Source organism: Trachurus trachurus (genome assembly GCF_905171665.1).
Source record: "Trachurus trachurus genome assembly, chromosome: 19".
Taxonomy (NCBI): domain Eukaryota; kingdom Metazoa; phylum Chordata; class Actinopteri; order Carangiformes; family Carangidae; genus Trachurus; species Trachurus trachurus.
The window spans coordinates 1,525,531-1,548,838 of record NC_139913.1 but is presented as its reverse complement, the minus strand read 5'-3'; the positions used below and the strand labels follow the sequence as shown (position 1 = coordinate 1,548,838).

The window sequence follows — 23,308 nt, the reverse complement described above, 5'->3', positions numbered from 1 at the left end:
CTCATGCAGACCACCATACCTCTAGTTGTGTATTCTAACCCTATTTGATAGTTAAAAGAAATTTAGGAGTGACCAATAAGTTATTTGGATATATGATTTTCATTGAAAACCCTGTTTTCAAATGTTATAGCAATGGGTGAATCCTCAAAAACTCATGAGGACAGCAGCCATAGGATACACATTGATTGATTTTATATTATTAATGATTGCACACACAACCCGGAAGGACAGGTGTCTGTGAATACAGCCTATAAAGTTTATAGTCGTACTATAGAGCTTGTATAGGCTATATTATAATGATATAGTCAAACTATCATTTATGGTGCAGAATTACAATAAAGAAAACTGCCACAAAGCTGCAGCCTAAACAAAAAAGCTAGCTGTATTTAATTATGATTTATTATTTCAGCATGTATAAACTATCCTGTAGTGGCTCAAACATTATGCAACAAATTCATATTTTTCATTCATCTCTAGGTGTTCTGGATTGATTGTCGGGCCGTGTGCCTGTGTGTGTGTGTGTGTGTGTGTGTGTGTGTGTGTGTGTGTGTGTGTGTGTGTGTGTGTGTGTGTGTGTGTGTGTGTGTGTGTGTGTGTGTGTGTGTGTGTGTGTGTGTGTGTGTGTGTGTGTATGTGTGGAGGGGGCTGGGGCGGCGCATGTGACTTCCACTAACTTTCCGTAAGATACAAAGTCTGCGGTAGTGACGGTGATTGAAAGCTATAGCGTTTTTGACTGACCTTCCCTCCTGGTGAACATGTCACTTAGCCTATATTGCAACATTTTGCTGCATCTGTGGCAAGGGCTTTGCGTTTTCTGTCCCCCTCTCTCTCTGCTCCACCTTTCCTTTTCTTCTGTCCCTCCACTTAAGTGTGTATGTGTGGTGTGTGTGTGTGTGTGTGTGTGTGTGTGTGTGTGTGTGTGTGTGTGTGTGTGTGTGTGTGTGTGTGTGTGTGTGTGTGTGTACATGAACCTGCAAATGTTTATTCAGACTGTGTGTGTAAGTAAAAGTTCATGTTTTAGCAGTAACTTAGTTGTCAGAGATATTATTGCTGAGCTTTGTTAGGGTTAGGGTAGGTGCTAATACACAGAGCATCAAACAGTGAGCTGAATGTCTGGGCAGGTAACGTTACTGTTTACATGAAGCAGCGTGGAGCTGATGGTACTCAGCTGTCAGGCTGAACAAATCTACAACCCACCAAACCGGACGCTGGTTGGTCGGGCCGGTCAGTCTGTTGAGAACTCACATCTAAGACCAGGCAGACTACAGTTACGTACAGGGAGGATAACAGCCAGGCAGCCCCCTCCTTTAGAGCAGAGGGAGGATAACAGCCAGGCAGCCCCCTCCTTTAGAGCAGAGGGAGGATAACAGCCAGGCAGCCCCCTCCTTTAGAGCAGAGGGAGGATAACAGCCAGGCAGCGCCCTCCTTTAGAGCAGAGGGGGGCGGCAGACATTTCATTTATTTGTTTATTTGTAACGGGACTCTGCATATTCATGAACATACAATATGTAAATATGCCAGATTTAGCTCTAAAGCTGAAGTGTCTGTGTAACCCTGATCAAGCTCAGCAATAACACTTCAACTGAGTTAATACTAAAACATGAACTTTTACTTACAGCAAATAATCGAGATCCCATAGTCCGCCTTGTAGCTGCACAACTACAGCCACAGCTATCCCCAGCCCAGCAACGATACGGGTGCTAGGCTGCAGCCTGAGCCTGTGAGACTGAGCTCAGAGCAAAGGAACGGTTACACACAAATCTTTATTACAGATCGCTGCACGCATTTGTGGATCTGCCACAGCAGAAGTGTGCATAACTGATGACAGACTCTTAGAGATCTATCTACGTATTTATACATGTCTTTACACCTTCATGGATTTACATACACATTTACGGATTTGTGCACTTACAGATCTGTGGATGCATTCACAGATCTTTGCACACAGTTGCAGATTGGTCTTCACTTGCAAATCTAGATATGGATACCACAACACCTCCATAGACATGAGACAGGTTCAGACCCATAGAGGAAAAACACTGAGGTACAACATTTCACTTTACTATCACAACATTATATTTTCGCATTAAAAAACTGATCATGTTCTACAAACAGAACATTTATAGTGTTCTAACATGTTACATGTGAAATCTTCAAGCTCCTGTTTGAACGAGGAAACAGAGGGTGGAGAATAAACTGGACATGAGAGTAAACTGAGGAGCGTGGCTCATTTACATTTGATTTGATCCAGTTTTACTTCATATTTGGGTTGAGATGAGCAGATTCTCCTTTAGTGACACAGCGATGCCTCGTCACTACTGCAGCAACGTCTACAATGGGCTACAAGCTGGTTTTCATCCAAACCAGCTGGAGAAGATGGACTGATAAAAACAACTGAATAGAAACAGACAGAAACACTCCCATCACCCTGAGCATCATGGGAGATAAAGAGCAGATATATGGAGCTCAGTGTGGAGGATTGTGGGAGCTGAAGCTGCTGTGATGGATGTGTTGGGGATTCATTTCATTGTTCCTGACCCGTATGATGGTGCGATTGTTTCTGCTTCTTAGTGACGTCGCTGTCTTCACAGATCTCACTGATGTTTCCTTTCTGGTTTTCTCCTCAGGACTCTGGGCTGAAGGAAGCCACAGCTCCACAGGTAAACAGAGAGGATGAGGACACATGAAGGGGCTGGTGGATGGATGAGTGTTGTGTCTATGTCTCAACCATAGACTGAAATGAGCATGACTACATGATTTCACTGTCCCCATTGGTCATCAGCTGATGGTCCTTCACCTACCTGGTCACAGATCCTATGGTTGACATTTAAAATGAGTTTATAGAGTGAAAAAGTAAAAAAGTAGAATTATTCCACTGAGGATAGTTTACAAGGGTTACTGAAGGTCTTGTTATAGAGTGAATTTGAGAGTAGGAAGAGGAACAACCACTAATGAAGCTCCATTTACTTTATTAACATCTCCCGCAGATTGAAGGGCTTGCTCCATCAGTACAACAAGGTTTTATTCTCATGTTTTTATATCAGTATCATTCTTCATGCTACCACAAGATGGAGCCAAAGTAATTAATTTTCACCTGCTCAGGTACAAGTGGAGCAACAGTTTGGATTTGCTTCATTCCTGTTTTAATCAAACTCACTTATTTTACATAACAGGACCTAACAGGATTGCAAGAAAAATCTTTGAGTGGGACACTCTGACCAATGGGGCATGGGATAGGGACATATATGACATCTTGCTGAGAGCTGGATATGAAGGCCATTATTATAACAAAGAGAAAGTTGAGATTAATGTATTAAAATAAATTATTTTTCAATACTACAACAAAGTAAAGATAGATGGGCATTAGATACAGGAGTAAACCAAAACTGCGTACTTACTGTGAAATAAAACAGGTATTTGGCCCAGAAAACTATATTTTGTATAATTTGTCTAAAAAGAAAAGATCCCTGTGTGCTCAATTGAGAGCTGGTATTCTTGGTCTTCATATCGAGACAGGCAGATATGTTGGCACAGCAGAACGATAGAATTTGTAATTCATGTGACATCCAAGAGGTGGAGAATGAAGTTCATTTTGTGTTCTACTGTCCTTTCTATGACTCTATAAGACTAAAACTGTTTAGTAAGGTAGATCCAAATAACCAATTTGTGTGGTTAGACGATGCTGAGAACCTAAAGCATCTTTTACATTTGAATATTTTTGCATTTTCTTTATTTCTTGAAAAGGCTTGGGCAATGAGACAAAGAGCGATATATAGTTGAATACTGAAAGTGATCTTAAGTTGTTTATTGATGTCACACCTGTGTGGCAGGTAACACCAACAGGAAGGATTGTCTAGTCTTTTTTTTTGTATTTGTTATTAAATGTGTCTTGTAATCTCATATGGGATGGAACACAGTGGTGGCATGACACGAAAATAAAAAAAATCATTCATTCATTCATTTATATTCCGTTGGTTGACTTGAGTCTTTGACTCAAGAGCTGGACTGTGAGTTTCTTTAATGGTTGTGTTGAGGACAGAGAAGGAACTCATTTCTGGACACATGCTGATGACTTTAAAGTTGATATGACAGTAAATAAAGGTCAGGATCAAAGTTTAAATGTTGTGTCTCTCTCTGCAGACTCTGTCAGGCTGGTGAATGGGACCAGTCTGTGTTCAGGCAGACTGGAGGTCAAGTCCAACCAGTCTAACCAGTGGTGGTCCTCAGTGTGTGAAGATGACTTTGACCAGCAGGGTGCAGAGGTGGTCTGTAGGGAGCTTGGCTGTGGGGCTCCTTCAGTCCTCCAGGGGGCGCTCTATGGAGCAGTGGAGGCTCCAATGTGGACCAAAGAGTTCCAGTGTGGAGGCAACGAGTCAGCTCTCCTGGACTGTAGAAGCTCAGGCTCAACTAGAACCAGCTGCTCACCTGGCAAAGCTGTTGGACTCACCTGCTCAGGTACAAGTGGAGCTACAGTTTGGATTTGCTTCATTTCTGTTTGAATCAAACTCACTTCTTTTACTCTTCACTCTCTTCTCTGTGTTCAGAGCCTGTCAGGTTGGTGGGAGGAGCCAGTCGCTGTGCAGGTGAACTGCAGGTGAAACGAGGAGAGTGGAGACCAGTGGACACCGGCGGCTTCATCTACATCTGGAACCTGAAGGCAGCATCTGTATTCTGTAGAGATCTGGACTGTGGCTCTGTTGTTTCAACAAGAAGAAGAGAGGAGTCCTCAGAGAGGTCTGTGTGGAGGATCAACAATGACTGTGTTCAGTTTGGATTAACCCTGAGGGAGTGTTCATCATCAGATTCCTCTTCCTCCACCTTGGAGATCACCTGTTCAGGTGAGTCCATCAGTGACATCATCAGTGACAGTCAGGTTTAGTGTCTTCCTTCCTTTGTTGTGGAGACAGAAATGTTCAGTAACATGTTCTTTTTGTATTTAAGTGAGTGAAGGTCTGAAAACAAGACATTTAATATCTAAACGTGTTACATCATGTAACATCTCTCTCTCTCACTCTCTCTCACACACACACACACACACACACACACACACACACACACACACACACACACACACACACACACACACACACACACACACACACACACACACACACACACACACACACACACACACAGACCATGGTCTTCCTGCATGTACAGGTGTAGGCAGCTCCCTGATCACATTAAATAATGAAGAAAGCTCTATGTCCTATAGGAAGCCTTCACTGTAGTGAGTCATCTTACTCTCTTACTGTCGTTCCTCCATCATTATTTTCTTTAAAGTAACATTGCTGAGTTTTTCGGCCTTAAAATAATGTTTCCAGACTCATTGCAATGGTAGAAAAATGGTTAATAGGATGAATGATGCTGCCGCTGCAGCCTGAGCCGAGTCGCGTCGGCTGAAACTGCACCATGTAACTTCCCCCCGCCTCCCCCTCCCCCCTCCATCGAGGGAGAGACGTGGTGGGTAAAAGCGAAACTTACGGGAACACCCCCCCCCTCACCCCCTCCCCTGACCACCCGCCACACAGTCTCCTTGCAAACATGTGGAAATACTGTCGTTTATTAATGAGAATAAACGCTGGATGCGCTCGCTGATAAGTTTCGTTTTCGTTTTTCCCCCCAGACGATAGCGCTTCTCAACCAGATGGTGGAAGCACTGAGCTGAAACTCCGCAATGTTGCTTTAACATCAAGAGTTTTAACACTTTAGTCTCTTTGAGCTCATCGTCTCTGACAGATCTCATTCTTTAGAGTTTGACAGATTTCTCTCTGGTTTATTTCTGCTGTAAAGACGTCAGAGACTCCTCATGAATTTATTTCATCTGTGGCAGCAAATCACATCACATGACTCTTTAGATACTCCTCGATTGCATTGTTCCTTTCCGGGTCAGAGGACAAACACCTCAGAGTCCCTCTACTGTTGTGTTCTCTGACCCAGAAAGGAACAATGCCGAAGCCACGGCAAGTCTGAATTTGATTTAATTTAATTGTAAAACGAAAAGGATGTTACTTGTGACCACAGAACAAGGTTAAAATTACTCCGTAGTCCATTAATGAACATTGAAAAAATGATAGAATACAAACGTCCACACGCTGCATGGATGGTATAAAATGAACTGATCATAGGTGACCTGATATCTGAGATTGACATTGATAACAACTTGAAATGCCCTTTAAAGTTGTTTCTGTGAAAATTTTGAATGACCTGTGTAGGGACTCAGCCCAGTCAAAATGGAGGATAAGACTGCATGGCTTCTTTGTCTCCCAGACAAAGGAAAACCATTGAACTCAGCCTCCCAGCATCCTTCACCTCTTCGCACCTAGGTGTGAAACCTCCACTACTGACCCCCCATTGGTCAGGTATGGCCCCAGGACCTGTGAGGTCACAGGCCATATAAAAGGGAGAAGTTCACTTCTTCTCTCGCTCTCTTCTCTCTCTCTTCTCAGGGGTTCTCAGAAGGAGCTGCCGCTCCTCTGAGTTCCCTCTCTTCGTCTCTTCTCTTGCCCACTCTTCAGAAGGAGCTTCCGCTCCTCTAAGCTCCTCACCTGGAGCTACTGCTACAACTCTCCCACCTCCGTGAGGTCTGCACAAGGCAGGCGCCTACACTGGAGCAACCCTTGGCAGCGACGCGAGTGCCTACCAACGGATTAAAGAACAGAACCAACTAGCACGACACAAAGGTCTGCTAGTTGAGTCAACGGAGCCACAACGCCAAACAGAACAACCAACCAACTCTGCAAGGAGAAGGACTCTCCTCAACGGAACTCAAACTACACAGCCAGGACGGCTGTAGTTCACTGGACAAAGACACAATCACTGGACTTAACTTCCACAACAGGACCAGCAAAACCTGCAACCGCAGGAATCCCCGCCAGCACCGGGACTTCTCACCTTCACGTGACTTGGTAACGTAACTGGGCCTAGTTAGCTTACCTTGCACCTTGACTAAGCATAGAGTACTTCGACCATGCCAATGTATGTATTGATTGAAATCAGTTAAAATACTTGAGCTTTGTTGTTGTTGCTTTGTTGTTGTCAGCTATAGTCTCATATTTAGTTAACCTATGTTTAACATGCAACTTGAGCGTTGAACAAGGTCACACCTTTGTTCACCTCCCCCACATCACATGCGGTTGGCCTTAGAAGTCTCAGGACAAAGGCCACCCTCTATCTTTTCCATTGTCTGAGGTCACACTTCACACCTCACAGACACATGGTCACCGACACATAGCCATACACTCTCACCAACACACACACACACACACACACACACACACACACACACACACACACACACACACACACACACACACACACACACACACACACACACACGTGTACACAGTGTATGTAGCTTGTCTTAGTTTCATGTTTTGTTATTCCATTTTCTAGATGTGTCCAATAAACTTCCTTGAAACTTTACTCGTCTGTTAATGTTGTACAATAGTGAGTATGCCAACCTCTACGCAGTAGAACTTCTAAATCCTTCAACTTTGCAGCTATTGATAATGTTATTTTGTTAATGATTATTAACTTAATCATTAAACAAGGTTCTATATTAATAGTTAGCACACCCTTATGAGACTGACTTTGGTACATTGGCTGTCTGGTGCCCCGAGGTGGATTTAATGAAATTAAATCCCATTAATAATTTTTATAGTAATTATTAATACTTTGGTATTGATATTTTACTAATTTGATAGCCAATAACCCTCTTAATAATAACTTTACTTATAGTTGGTATAACCCCAACATAAATGGTGCTTCCGTTGTGGAGCATCTAAATAGTTCTTAACACCTTTTCTTATAAGTTGTGTTAGAGCACAACTTTAATGGTGCCCCCTTTGTGAGGCATCTAATAAATCTTAAATACATTTTCTTATAGTTGGGCTAAACCCCTACATAATGGAGCCCCCGTGCGAGGCTGTGTACTGTTGGCATTTATTCACATTTGTACAATATTAATTTTGAGCAAAAGTTTGGACATTACTGAAAGTGAAATCCAAAACTGAACTAACCAAAAGTTCACATAAGACCGAGTCTGCTACACGAGTAGACATCTGACTTTACATGCAGAAAGTGAATTGTGCTGAATTTTGATTTATTCCTGAGTTTTGCTAAAACTCTTTTGAGAATTAAGCCCATTGTGCTGCATCAAGAATTTGCGACTGTTGCTAGTCTTTCCAGTTGAGTCTTCTCTGTAGGAACTTTAAGAATTCCTGTCCCGCATTTGAATACCACGTATTCAATGCTACTTCGTTCTGTCAAAATTGGTTGTTTAGCTAAGTGCTCCCCTTACCCTTAACTTTAAGACACAGCGTGCCGCCGGCCCTGTGTAACCTAGAGAGCTTGTACCGGTTGTCACTGCCATGCATTTCAACCTGATTAAGAATAGAGCTTGAAGATAGAGCCACAGTGTGCTGCCAGCCCTGTGAAGTTTTGTACCTTGCTGTCACTCCCAGCTTGAGTTACTGTAAGAAACCACTTGAGTAGTGCAGAGCCAAAGCTACACTACAAGGTGTCTGCCAAGCAACACCACTGCAAACAATTTGCTTTGCTTTATAGGTTTCTCATATTTGCTTAATCTCACCTCCCAGAGTAACAATGGAGAACCCCTCTGTAGAGCAGTTCATGTTTGCCCTGGCTGAGAGCCTAAACCCCGGCTACTCTGAACTCATCAACAAGTTGAATCTCAGTGAGTGTAGGAAAGAATTGGACTTGCTACTTAATGACAAATGGGATGCCCAGAGAGCATCCAAGGGCCCGTTGTTACGATGCATGCTTCTGATCTGCCACAGACAGGCCAGTCTTTCAGCTCAGACCAAAGCAACTCTGGAACAAGAGGTAGAGTCCCTAAGAGTGCAAAATGCTAGTCTACTTCAAGAAGTGAAGACAGCAAACCAGAAAGCTTTACGTTACCTAGAAAATTTGCACTCAGCAGAGTTAGATCTCTGCTCACAGAAGGAGGAGTTGTTTAAACTTAGGTCAGAACGGTCTGACTCTCCACAGTCTTTCAGACAAAGTGATTCAGGTTACTCTGATTCACCCTCCTCCCTTGGAGAAAGGTTAACTCCTTCTCCATGCAGATGGGAACATTCCCCACCTGACCTTAAGTCCTTGGGAACTAAGTCAGCTCCCCAACCTCCACTAAGGTGTCGAGGTAACAGCCACCTGACTTCCCATCTTCCTGATGTAGATAGTGAGGAGACATGTAGTGTAGTATCTAGCGTGTATAGTGCATCTTGTTCTCCTCAGCCAGTTAATCAAGCTTTCATCTGTGCTCATCCCTCCAGAGGGGGGACTAGAACATCTCAGAACTGTCCATCCTCTTCCCTGCAGCACCAGGAGAGTGATGACAGGTGTTCAGTCCCTGTCTTCCCACCTGTAAGACCCAGAGCACAGGCGGTAGATGTCCAGGATAGCTTAGTCTCGCCTTCATCCGACAGGACCACCCAGTGCCCCCGCCTTGAAGTGCTTGAGTTCCTAGCTAAGGACTTACAATTCTTTGATCCTGACAATGGTAATCATAACATTGATGATTACCTCAGTGAACTAGACCACAGCCTAGTTGACTTACCAAGCGCTACCCACAGGGAGAAAGTCAAACTTGTGTGGAAAACCAGCTCAAAAGCTGTTCACAAGTTCATGCAGTCACTTCCTCCCAGAGTCAGAGACAACTACCATGATCTTTGTCAAGCACTGTTAGATGAGTTCTCTTCTCCTGCTGATGAGGTCTCAGGAATAGTTGCAGCTTCTCAAATTAAACACTCCCGTCTTGAGCACCCCAGAAACTTTTACAAACGTTTCAGACATGCATATTTTCAGGGAAGGAATGCACCAGGCATGGAGGAAAGCCCCCTTTTTAAGTCGATGTTTGTGAAAAATCTTCACCCCTCAATATACATGCAGGTTGCACTCATGACAAGGAAGGGTGAGCTCTCAATGCATGAAGTTCGGAAGATGACATATGTGACCTGGGAAACTCTAGTCTCTTTCAAGACACAGGGGAAAACAACTGAGCCCAGCAGCTCAAACACCCATGTGTCACACAGACCTGCAAGCTCAAGACGTCTCCCTCGCAACACGCCAAAGGGGGGTGACAGTCGGCCACGTCCAGACACTGAGCGCAACCGCCGTGTCCACCAGCTGCATAGAGATAAGCATTCACACGGTAGAAGCTGTAGGAAGCCTTATGCTCAAATTGTTGCCCAAAACTATGAGCAATCAGAAGATAGCCCCATCATCTCTGACCACAGTGTAAAACATGGTCAGCACCTTTCAGATAGTGACAGTGCTTCTGAATGCCTCTCTGTCTCCAGCTACCAGGAGCGTTACAGCCCTGAGCCAGGTGTGAGGAAACACCAAAGACACAAAAGCTCCAGAGCTTCCTCCTCACACCACAGACAGTCAAACAAGTACTAGTGCAGGATTCCTTGATTTTCCTGCAGTTAGAGCTCAGCATGGTTTTGTTAGCAACAGCAGCAAATTCTGATTTGATTCAGCCATCACTTTGATTTCTGCAAGTAATCTTGGATCGACTCCTCTGCAGTATCTTATTAATGACATTGTATTCACTGTTAGACACCTATAATGACATGTCATTCCAGGTGCCACACCCTTTCTCACCATAGCATCACTTACACTTATGAATAACTAGAAGATGTTATTTGTTTGTGTGTTATGTTTCATTCTGTATGTAAGTGGATTTTGTTCTGTAGTCTGTCTATGCTTAGTCAAGATAGATAGAAACCAAATGCCCAGTTGGTTTGTGAACTGCCCAGATATCATTTTGAATGGACTATGGACTATATGGTGCTCACAGGATCACACATCACGTGGGATCCTGAGACCAAAGGGGGGATGTAGGGACTCAGCCCAGTCAAAATGGAGGATAAGACTGCATGGCTTCTTTGTCTCCCAGACAAAGGAAAACCATTGAACTCAGCCTCCCAGCATCCTTCACCTCTTCGCACCTAGGTGTGAAACCTCCACTACTGACCCCCCATTGGTCAGGTATGGCCCCAGGACCTGTGAGGTCACAGGCCATATAAAAGGGAGAAGTTCGCTTCTTCTCTCGCTCTCTTCTCTCTCTCTTCTCAGGGGTTCTCAGAAGGAGCTGCCGCTCCTCTGAGTTCCCTCTCTTCGTCTCTTCTCTTGCCCACTCTTCAGAAGGAGCTTCCGCTCCTCTAAGCTCCTCACCTGGAGCTACTGCTACAACTCTCCCACCTCCGTGAGGTCTGCACAAGGCAGGCGCCTACACTGGAGCAACCCTTGGCAGCGACGCGAGTGCCTACCAACGGATTAAAGAACAGAACCAACTAGCACGACACAAAGGTCTGCTAGTTGAGTCAACGGAGCCACAACGCCAAACAGAACAACCAACCAACTCTGCAAGGAGAAGGACTCTCCTCAACGGAACTCAAACTACACAGCCAGGACGGCTGTAGTTCACTGGACAAAGACACAATCACTGGACTTAACTTCCACAACAGGACCAGCAAAACCTGCAACCGCAGGAATCCCCGCCAGCACCGGGACTTCTCACCTTCACGTGACTTGGTAACGTAACTGGGCCTAGTTAGCTTACCTTGCACCTTGACTAAGCATAGAGTACTTCAACCATGCCAATGTATGTATTGATTGAAATCAGTTAAAATACTTGAGCTTTGTTGTTGTTGCTTTGTTGTTGTCAGCTATAGTCTCATATTTAGTTAACCTATGTTTAACATGCAACTTGAGCGTTGAACAAGGTCACACCTTTGTTCACCTCCCCCACATCACATGCGGTTGGCCTTAGAAGTCTCAGGACAAAGGCCACCCTCCATCTTTTCCATTGTCTGAGGTCACACTTCACACCTCACAGACACATGGTCACCGACACATAGCCATACACTCTCACCAACACACACACACACACACACACACACACACACACACACACACACACACACACACACACAAACACACACACACGTGTACACAGTGTATGTAGCTTGTCTTAGTTTCATGTTTTGTTATTCCATTTTCTAGATGTGTCCAATAAACTTCCTTGAAACTTTACTCGTCTGTTAATGTTGTACAATAGTGAGTATGCCAACCTCTACGCAGTAGAACTTCTAAATCCTTCAACTTTGCAGCTATTGATAATGTTATTTTGTTAATGATTATTAACTTAATCATTAAACAAGGTTCTATATTAATAGTTAGCACACCCTTATGAGACTGACTTTGGTACATTGGCTGTCTGGTGCCCCGAGGTGGATTTAATGAAATTAAATCCCATTAATAATTTTTATAGTAATTATTAATACTTTGGTATTGATATTTTACTAATTTGATAGCCAATAACCCTCTTAATAATAACTTTACTTATAGTTGGTATAACCCCAACATAAATGGTGCTTCCGTTGTGGAGCATCTAAATAGTTCTTAACACCTTTTCTTATAAGTTGTGTTAGAGCACAACTTTAATGGTGCCCCCTTTGTGAGGCATCTAATAAATCTTAAATACATTTTCTTATAGTTGGGCTAAACCCCTACACCTGACTGAAATAAACAAATTTTCATTCATTCATTCATGTTGAAGTCCAGACTGTTGGTTGACTCGAGTCTTTGACTCAAGAGCTAGACTGTGAGTTTCTTTAATGGTTGTGTTGAGGACAGAGAAGGAACTCATTTCTGGACACATGCCGATGACTTTAAAGTTGATATGACAGTAAATAAAGGTCAGGATCAAAGTTTAAATGTTGTGTCTCTCTCTGCAGACTCTGTCAGGCTGGTGAATGGGACCAGTGTGTGTTCAGGCAGACTGGAGGTCAAGTCCAACCAGTCTGACCAGTGGTGGTCCTCAGTGTGTGAAGATGACTTTGACCAGCAGGATGCAGAGGTGGTCTGTAGGGAGCTTGGCTGTGGAGCTCCTTCAGTCCTCCAGGGGGCGCTCTATGGAGCAGTGGAGGCTCCAATGTGGACCAAAGAGTTCCAGTGTGGAGGCCATGAGTCAGCTCTCCTGGACTGTAGAAGCTCAGGCTCAACTAGAACCAGCTGCTCACCTGGCAAAGCTGTTGGACTCACCTGCTCAGACAGAGGTGGAGCTACAGTTTGGATTTGCTTCATTTCTCATTTGAATCCAACTGACTTCTTTTACTCTTCACTCTCTTCTCTGTGTTCAGAGCCTGTCAGGTTGGTGGGAGGAGCCAGTCGCTGTGCAGGTCAACTGCAGCTGAAACTAGGAGCGTGGAGACCAGTGGAGGCCGGCGGCTTCTTCTACAACTGGAACCTGAAAGCAGCATCTGTAGCCTGTAGAGATCTAGACTGTGGCGTTGCTGTTTCAACAAGAAGAAGAGAGGAGTCCTCAGAGAGGTCTGTGTGGAGGATCGACACTGTCTGTGTTCAGTCTGGATTTACCCTGAGGGAGTGTTCATCATCAGGTTCCTCTTCCTCCACCGTGGAGATCACCTGTTCAGGTAAGTCGATCAATGACATCATCAGTGACAGTCAGGTTTAGTGTCTTCCTTCCTTTGTTGTGGAGGCAGAAATATTCAGTAACATGTTATTTTTGTATTTAAGTGAGTGAAGGTCTGAAAACAAGACATTTAATATCTCAACATGTTACATCATGTAACATATATCTCTCTCTCTCTCACACACACACACACACACACACACACACACACACACACACACACACACACACACACACACACACACACACACACACACACACACACACACACACACAGACCATGGTCGTCCTGCATGTACAGGTGTAGGCAGCTCCCTGATCACATGTATGTTAAATAATGAAGAAAGCTCTATGTCCTATAGGAAGCCTTCACTGTAGTGAGTCATCTTACTCTCTCACTGTCGTTCCTCCATCATTATTTTCTTTAACATCAACAGTTTTAACACTTCAGTCTCTTTGAGCTCATCGTCTCTGACAGATCTCATTCTTTAGAGTTTGACAGATTTCTCTCTGGTTTATTTCTGCTGTAAAGACGTCAGAGACTCCTCATGAATTTATTTCATCTGTGGCAGCAAATCACATCACATGACTCTTTAGATACACCTGTCGATTAAAGGAGCATTAACGCAAATCCAAATTCTTAATTCGGCCACTAGATGGAGCCAGTGGCGGAGCATATCAGATATAAGTGGGCGTCTCTCCTCCATACATGTTATGCTTTATGGTATTTAGAAATCAGCTGTCAGAGAGAGAGCAGCCTCGTTTGGTGATGAGAAGAACAAGTTCTCTAGTGTAGGACATGAGGAGAAAAAACATGCAGGTTTTCTGTAACAAGATAGTACACCCCCCGTAGTAACACACACACACACACACACACACACACACACACACACACGAGAGAAGCAGCCTCTCTGTTTTCCAAAACTACGGAGTGGCCTGCATTAATGTGCCGTTAAAATCATTTTGTGTTAACGCCAGGGTTTCTGCCTTAACAACAAAAGGGCCGCCGCCTAAACAAACGTCTTCAAAAAAAAAAAAAAAAAATCTATATACTAGCGATATTCACCACAAATTGATTCCCCCTGTCATGTGTATGTCATTCTCTGGGCTGTAAGAGCAAAACACAGTAATTACACCAATTATATATATAAAAGTTGATTATATGCTTCATTATTAACTCATTGAGTGCCGTGCTCCTTTCCAAAGTTTTAGTCAAGTGTACCGGCAATTTAGACCATTTTTGACTTTTTATGTAGAGCCATGGTGTATTCTATATTATTGCCACCAACACATACTGTAGCTCATTTAAGGTGGAAGGTGAAACCTTATGCTTCAAATGACCACAAACCGTTTGTTTCTACGTGCCTCTGTTCCTGAGAAAAGTCAAGCTAAACATGGCTGGGTTTCACCAAAATCCCTCCTTTTTTTCTAGAAAAGGAGATAGAGCGTCTTTTATGAAAGGTGCTCTGTTTGTGTCTGTCGCTCTTCTGACTCTCGCATTTCTGGATCAAAGGGCTAAGATAAATATATACAACAATTGTTGTTCTATTCACAAAACCACCAGCGGGGGCGGGGGGGGCGCCACTAAACAACAATAACACAGACGCACCGTGTCATGTCACAGCCTCTCGCCACGGAACGTGAGGGTCAGTCGGCCACAGCGGCTCGGGAACACCGGTCCCACCGGTGGTCGCGGTCCTGCTGTAGTACGGGTCGGTGACGGCGGTCTGCTTTGGCCCAGAGACCATCAGATTTTACCGCGGGAGGACTTTGGGGAGGACACGGTGTTGCTCGAGATGAAGACCGGGCGGGACAGTCGGCTGAGAGCTTCCTGTTTCAGCTCCGAGCTGCTGCAGCCTCGTGGGTGAGAGCAGAGCAGCTGCTGCATCCACATGCAGAACTCCGTTTGCAAAAGCCGAGTTATGATAAAAACTTCCAGATCATGAGCTGTCATGAGTTTTTGATCGTCATCTATTTCAGGTCTGCTCGTCGTAGAGTCCCCAAATTTACATATAATGTGTATTAAAGTGTCTATTTTCATAATTTAAAAAAAAAGCAAAAAACGTAAAATCTCGTTTTTGGCACTCAACGCATGGGAACGAAAAACGAGAAATTACGTGGTTGGCACTCAATGAGTTAAACTGTCACAAGCTTATCATATGTCTAAGGCAAATGTCAATATCCCAAACATTATAGCAATATATGATTTGGGGGTAAATATCACAACACTACACTGTTGGCTATTTTCTTTGTAAATTTAGTTATGGCTCCCCCCGACCTATCTTTTGCATATTTCAGATTATTTTATGCTATTACTGCTGTATTTGCGTTAATGTTCCTTTAAAGTGGACTAACAAGGTTGCTTGACTGATGATGTTAAAGGGCATTTCCAGTCGTAATCAATGTTTACCTCAGCTCCCGGTCTCCTATGATCAGTTCATTTCATACCATCCATGCTCCCAACTGCAGCGTGTGGACGTTTATATTTGTTTTTGTTCAAGGATAATTTTTTCAGTGTTCATTAATGGGCTCTGGACTCATTTTAAAATTGTTCTGTGGTCACAAGTAATGTAATTTTGACCATCATTTGAATTAAAAAATTAGCTTTACAATTAAATTTAATCAAAATTCAGACTTACCGCAGCTTCCGCATTGTTCCTTTCCGGGTCAGAGGACAAACACCTCAGAGTCCCTCTACTGTTGTGTTCTCTGACCCAGAAAGGAACAATGCCGAAGCCACGGCAAGTCTGAATTTTGATTTAATTTAATCGTTAAAGCAGAAGTAAGTGGAATATTTGTGTTAATATAAGTCTTAAATAGTTCTATCTTCCGACAGCAATCACTTACATAGAGTGTTTGGTCTGAAACACGGGTCTGTCAGTCACTCTGCTCTGCTGTAAGCCGAGGAGAAAACTTTCCTTGTATCCTACAACCTTTATCCAATGAGGAGAGAGAACGGCATAAAGGGGCAGTCCTCTCTGTGTGTGCAGCCAAGGGATGCGCCTGAATGTGGTGACGTAGGGACGAGGACGGGGACTGCTAACTCCATCGGCTGACAGGAAGTTAGCCAAAACCACCGGATCGCGTACTTCTGCTCTAAATAAAAAGGACATTACTTGTGACCACAGAACAAGTTTAAAATTACTCCGGAGTCCATTAATGAACATTGAAAAAATGATAGAATATAAACGTCCACACGCTGCAGTAGGGAGCATGGATGGTATAAAATTAACTGATCATAGGTGACCTGATATCTGAGATAGACATTGATTACAACTGGAAATGCCCTTTAAAGTTGTTTATGTGAAAATTTTGAATGACCTGACTGAAATAAACACATTTTCATTCATTCATTCATTCACGTTGAAGTCCAGACCGTTGGTTGACTTGAGTCTATGGGCTCTATTTTCCTGGCGCAACTCAGGGGGGCGCAGCGAGGCGAACCCTGGCGCAGTGGTATTTTCCTCCAGTGCAACAACGTGCGCAGCGGATTTGATAAATTGGCAGACTGCTGTGCACCGAGATGGGAGTGGTCGCGCAGCAGGGGGAGGTGTCGACAGATTCACCTTGGCGCAGTGACAATTTGATGCCAATAGACCGCGCCGAGAGTGCGCTGAAAGCTCGCCAGCTCCAACCTGGTCTAATCTCAGCGCAAGGCGAAGCGCAGCCAACGGAGTGGTAATTTGACTGCCCAGCGCGCAGTGCGCACACGTCACCAAGACCTCACAGGCAGGTTTCCACAGTTCCAGGCACATTTAAATGCAATTAATAATCACAAAAATCCCTATTTATTGTAGCTATCTGAATCAGCACATACACCTACATCTATATAGATTGTCCCGTCACACCGATGACAGATCAAAGGCTGTCGGCAGCGTAATGGAAACTCAGCCTGACTGAATTAACACAGATGAAACCAGGGAGGGACTGAGACAAAAAAGCAGCCGTGGATGTCCCAAGAGCAAGACAGTGATGACTGCATGTCCGCTGCTGTGTTGACACTACACACTGTGCCGTTGCGATGATCCGCTATATTTATTTATTTACTTATTGATTTATTAGAGGGCGAGCGGCTGCATCGTCACGCGACCATAACAAATAAAGCTGAAAACAAATAAACTATCATCTCTCACAGCAAACCACAATCAGCCTCGGCATCAGATAGTGAGCAGATATTCACATTTCCCATCTCAGGTAATGTCTAAAGAAAAAAGAAAAAGAGAGACGCTCCGTGATGCCTCCTTCACGCACAGCTGTTTGTTTATGTTGTGATCTGTGCTCACGGGTTTAAATATAGGTTACTAAATATGAGTGTCTTTATTAATGGAAAAGGTGTGTGTGTGTTTTGTTTTTTTTGTTGTTTTTTTTTACTGGGCAACAGCTCTCAATCTGTCAGAGCAAACCTGGATAACATCATAACCTCCTCCCTCCCAGACTACTTTTGCATCATCAGCCCGTGAGGTCTGTTCGCGCGACCGGACACTGCCAGCTTGGACCGGACCAGAACATCAGTTTCCTCCCGTCTCACTTGCTGTGAGAGATGATAGTTTATTTGTTTTCAGTTTTATTTGTTATGGTCGCGTGACGATGCGGCCGCTCGCCCGCTAATAAATCAATAAGTAAATAAATAAATATAGCGGATCATGGAAACGGCACAGTGTGTAGTGTCAATACCTGCTCTTGGGACGTCCACGGCTGCTTTTTAGTCTCAGTCCCTCCCTGGTTTCATCTGTGTTAATTCAGTCAGGTTGAGTTTCCTATTACGCATGCCGACAGCCTTTGATCTGTCATCAGTGTGACGGGACAATCGATATAGATATACGTGTATGTGCTGATTCAGATAGCTACAATAAATAGGGGTTATTGTGATTATTAATTGCATTTAAATGTGCCTGGAACTGTGGAAACCTGCCTGTGAGGTCTTGGTGGCGTGTGCGCACTGCGAGCTGGGCAGTCAATTGCCTCCCTCTTCCACGGTGAAATCAAACTTGCGCCTTGCGCACGGCGGATCTAAAGGCGAGGAGAGGAGCTCATACTCGGCTGTGTCAAACCCACTCCACGCCTTCTCTCCTCCCTCTATGCCACTTGCGCCGGGGGAGGGAAGGAGGCGGGATTGCCCTTCGCCGTGCATTGAAGGAAAATTGCAAACTGCTCCTGGACACGCCTCATTGACGAAGCGAAGGCGAAGCGCAGGGCAGATCCGCTGCGCCTGCGCCAGTTTACGAAAATAGAGCCCTTTGACTCAACAGCTGGACTGTGAGTTTCTTTAATGGCTGTATTGGGGACAGAGAAGGAACTCATTTCTGGACACATGCTGATGACTTTAAAGTTGATATGACAGTAAATAAAGGTCAGGATCAAAGTTTAAATGTTGTGTCTCTCTCTGCAGACTCTGTCAGGCTGGTGAATGGGACCAGTCTGTGTTCAGGCAGACTGGAGGTCAAGTCCAACCCGTCTAACCAGTGGTGGTCCTCAGTGTGTGAAGATGACTTTGACCAGCAGGATGCAGAGGTGGTCTGTAGGGAGCTTGGCTGTGGGGCTCCTTCAGTCCTCCAGGGGGCGCTCTATGGAGCAGTGGAGGCTCCAATGTGGACCAAAGAGTTCCAGTGTGGAGGCCATGAGTCAGCTCTCCTGGACTGTAGAAGCTCAGGCTCAACTAGAACCAGCTGCTCACCTGGCAAAGCTGTTGGACTCACCTGCTCAGGTACAAGTGGAGCTACAGTTTGGATTTGCTTCATTTCTGTTTGAATCAAACTCACTTCTTTTACTCTTCACTCTCTTCTCTGTGTTCAGAGTCTGTCAGGTTGGTGGGAGGAGCCAGTCGCTGTGCAGGTCAACTGCAGCTGAAACAAGGAGAGTGGAGACCAGTGGAGGCCGGCGGCTTCATCTATGACTGGAACCTGAAGGCATCATCTGTATTCTGTAGAGATCTGGACTGTGGATCTGTTGTTTCAACAACAAGAAGAAGAGAGGAGTCCTCAGAGAGGTCTGTGTGGAGGATCGACACTGACTGTGTTCAGTCTGGATCTACCCTGAGGGAGTGTTCATCATCAGGTTCCTCTTCCTTCACCGTGGAGATCACCTGTTCAGGTAAGTCCATCAGTGACATCATCAGTGACAGTCAGGTTTAGTTTCTTCCTTCCTTTGTTGCAGAAGCAGAAATGTTCAGACACATGTTATTTTTGTATTTAAGTGAGTGAAGGTCTGAAAACAAGACATTTAGTATGTCAACATGTTACATCATGTAACATCTCTCTCTCTCTCACTCACACACACACACACACACACACACAAACACACACACACACACACACACACACACACACACACACACACACACACACACACACACACACACACACACACACACACACACACACACACACACACACACATACCATGGTCTTCCTGCATGTACAGGTGTAGGCAGCTCCCTGATCACATGTATGTTAAATAATGAAGAAAGCTCTATGTCCTATCCACAAGTTTCCGAACGTCATCTATGGTCAAAACTGGCTTCCGGTTTGCCGGTTTGGTGGAATTTTACGTTTACGTTTCCATGGTTTTCAGGCGTTGTCATAGTTGCGGTAAACGCATGGATCTATTAACGCTGGCTTTTAACACAGATGTCAATTTGTGTGATATCCACTGTTAAAAGCTGCTGTGATGATCCATGCGTTTTACAGATTTTCATTGGGGGAAAAAAAAAAAAAATCCATGCATTTACCGCGGCTACTGAAACCATGGAAACATAAACATAACATTCCAAAACCGGCAAAACAGGCTACGTTTTTGACGTTCGGAAAAAGGTGGATAGGAAGCCTTCACTGTAGTGAGTCATCTTACTCTCTCACTGTCGTTCCTCCATCATTATTTTCTTTAACATCAACAGTTTTAACACTTCAGTCTCTTTGAGCTCATCATCTCTGACAGATCTCATTCTTTAGAGTTTGACAGATTTCTCTCTGGTTTATTTCTGCTGTAAAGACGTCAGAGACTCCTCATGAATTTATTTCATCTGTGGCAGCAAATCACATCACATGACTCTTTAGATACTCCTGTCGATTAAAGGAGCATTAACGCAAATCCAAATTCTTAATTCGGCCACTAGATGGAGCCAGTGGCGGAGCATATCAGATATAAACAAGTGGGCGTCTCTCCTCCATACATGTTATGCTTTATGGTATTTAGAGATCAGCTGTCAGAGAGAGAGCAGCCTCGTTTGGTGATGAGAAGAACAAGTTCTCTAGTGTAGGACATGAGGAGAAAAAACAGGCAGGTTTTCTGTAACAAGATGGCGCACCCCCCGTAGTAACACACACACACACGCACACACACACACACGTCTGGAGAGAAGCAGCCTCTCTGTTTTCCAAAACTACGGAGTGGCCCGCATTAATGTGCCGTTAAAATCATTTTGTTTTAACGCCAGGGTTTCTGCCTTAACAACAAAAGGGCCACCGCCTAAACAAACGTCTTCTTCTTCTTCAAAAAAAAAAATCTATATACTAGCGATATTCACCACAAATTGATTCCCCCTGTCATGTGTATGTCATTCTCTGGGCTGTAAGAGCAAAACACAGTAATTACACCAATTATATATGTAAAAGTTGATTATATGCTTCATTATTAAACTGATTGTCACAAGCTTATCATATGTCTAAGGCAAATGTCAATATGCCAAACATTATAGCAATATATGATTTTGGGGTAAATATCACAACACTACACTGTTGGCTATTTTCTTTGTAAATTTAGTTATGGCTCCCCCCGACCTATCTTTTGCATTTTTCAGCTTATTTTATGCTATTACTGCTGTATTTGCGTTGATGCTCCTTTAAAGTGGACTAACAAGGTTGCTTGACTGATGATGTTAAAGGGCATTTCCAGTCGTAATCAATGTTTACCTCCAGGGTTCAAACTTAACTTTTTGGCTCACTGGCCAACTGGCTAGTGAGCTTTAAAAATCTACTGGCCAGAAAGATTTTTTACTGGCCAAAAATTATGTATAGCTGTTTTGTATATTTTTCATTGTGTTTAACTGTTATAATACACTCATAAGCATTTTTAACACTTATCATAGCTATTAGCATATTTTTGTGTGGAATAAAGGAGTCAAGTTTGCCTTTTTTCCCTAAAAGGTTTATTTTAGGGATGCACATGGTTAACCGTTTAACCATTAACCTATAACAAGAACTTGACCGAATAATACTATCAGTTATTTATATATATTTATTTATTAGCTCCTTATGTCGTCAACTCATCGGGGCATGTCGACACGTGCAGAGTTCATGTGCCTTCAGTCATATTCGCAGCAAAAAGTTACACAGGAGGACTGACATTATGTGCAGCAGCCGCCATGAAGGAAGATCAGACAATAAATGTAGCCTACACGGACATAGATGTGCATCACCTGTAATAACGGCGCTGCAATTAAAAAAAAAAAAAAAAAAGACGTGGCAGCTCTCCTGCAGCTCCACAGAGGAGCTGTCAGAGGAGCTGCTGTTCCTCTCTCTTCAGTCTGGTGTTTGGCTGCACTTTCAATAAGAAAAGTTCCATATGAGCGCGATCAGCAGAGACAGAGCACAATGGATGTGCCATTGATCAGATATCGCAGCGCACATGTTTATTTAACGGCAAAAAAAAAAAAAAAAAAATTGGAGCGATGTTTTTTTTGCCGTTAAAATAAACATGTGCGCTGCAATATCTGATCAATGCCACATCCATTGTGCTCTGTCTCTGCTGATCGCGCTCATATGGAACTGTTCTTATTGAAAGTGCAGCCAAACACCAGACTGAAGAGAGAGGAATACACACGTGCGGCGCGAGCATTGTAATCGGTCACAAATCATTGCTATACGGCATGTTGTGAGCTTTAAGATCTGCATGACACCGGCTCACAACCCAAGCGTCACAGCCGGGTCGGGAGGAACAGTAACAACAACGAAGTAGTTGGATTTTTTTTCACTCGCCAGAGTGGCCAGTCAGCCGGCTTCCTTTACTCGCCAAAGCATCAAAGTTAGTCGCCAGTGGCGACTGGCGACCGCTAATTTTGAACCCTGTTTACCTCAGATACCAGGTCTCCTATGATCAGTTCATTTCATACCATCCATGCTCCCAACTGCAGCGTGTGGACGTTTATACTGTATTTGTTTTTGTTCAAGGATTATTTTTTCAATGTTCATTAATGGGCTCTGGACTCATTTTAAAATTGTTCTGTGGTCACAAGTAACGTCATTTTGACCATCATTTGAATTAAAAAATTAGCTTTACAATTAAATTTAATCAAAATTCGGACTTACCGCAGCTTTCGCATTGTTCCTTTCCGGGTCAGAGGACAAACACCTCAGAGTCCCTCTACTGTTGTGTTCTCTGACCCAGAAAGGAACAATGCAGAAGCCACGGTAAGTCTGAATTTTGATTTAATTTGATTGAAAAAAGAAAAGGAGGTTACTTGCGACCACAGAAGAAGTTTAAAATTACTCCAGAGTCCATTAATGAACATTGAAAAAACGTCCACACGCTGCAGTTGGGAGCATGGATGGTATACAATGAACTGATCATAGGTGACCTGATATCTGAGATAGACATTGATTACGACTGGAAATGCCCTTTAAAGTTGTTTCTGTTGTTTCTGTGAAAATTTTGAACGACCTAACTGACATAAACAAATTTTCATTCATTCATTCATTCATTCATTCATTCATTCATTCATTCATTCATTCATTCATTCATTCATTCATTCATTCATTCATGTTGAAGTCCACAGCATTGGTTGACTTGAGTCTTTGACTCAAGAGCTGGACTGTGAGTTTCTTTAATGGTTGTGTTGGGGACAGAGAA

The 23,308-nt window shown here is 43.7% G+C and overlaps 2 protein-coding genes across 3 annotated transcripts in view; both read left to right on the top strand.

The window, feature by feature from the left end:
- Positions 1 to 23,308, top strand: part of hlfb (HLF transcription factor, PAR bZIP family member b) — a 353,334-nt gene that overhangs the window by 98,305 nt on the left and 231,721 nt on the right. The gene's annotated exons all lie outside the window — the stretch shown is intronic.
- The window catches only part of LOC311003120 (scavenger receptor cysteine-rich type 1 protein M130-like), a gene marked incomplete at both ends in the record, with an annotated part of 33,370 nt that overhangs the window by 6,409 nt on the left and 3,653 nt on the right, over positions 1 to 23,308 (top strand). The window contains 2 exons of the mRNA XM_083994805.1: positions 18,855 to 19,169; positions 19,259 to 19,555. Coding sequence (XP_083850931.1) covers positions 18,855 to 19,169; positions 19,259 to 19,555 — 612 coding nt within the window. The remainder of the gene's footprint in view (positions 1 to 18,854; positions 19,170 to 19,258; positions 19,556 to 23,308) is intronic.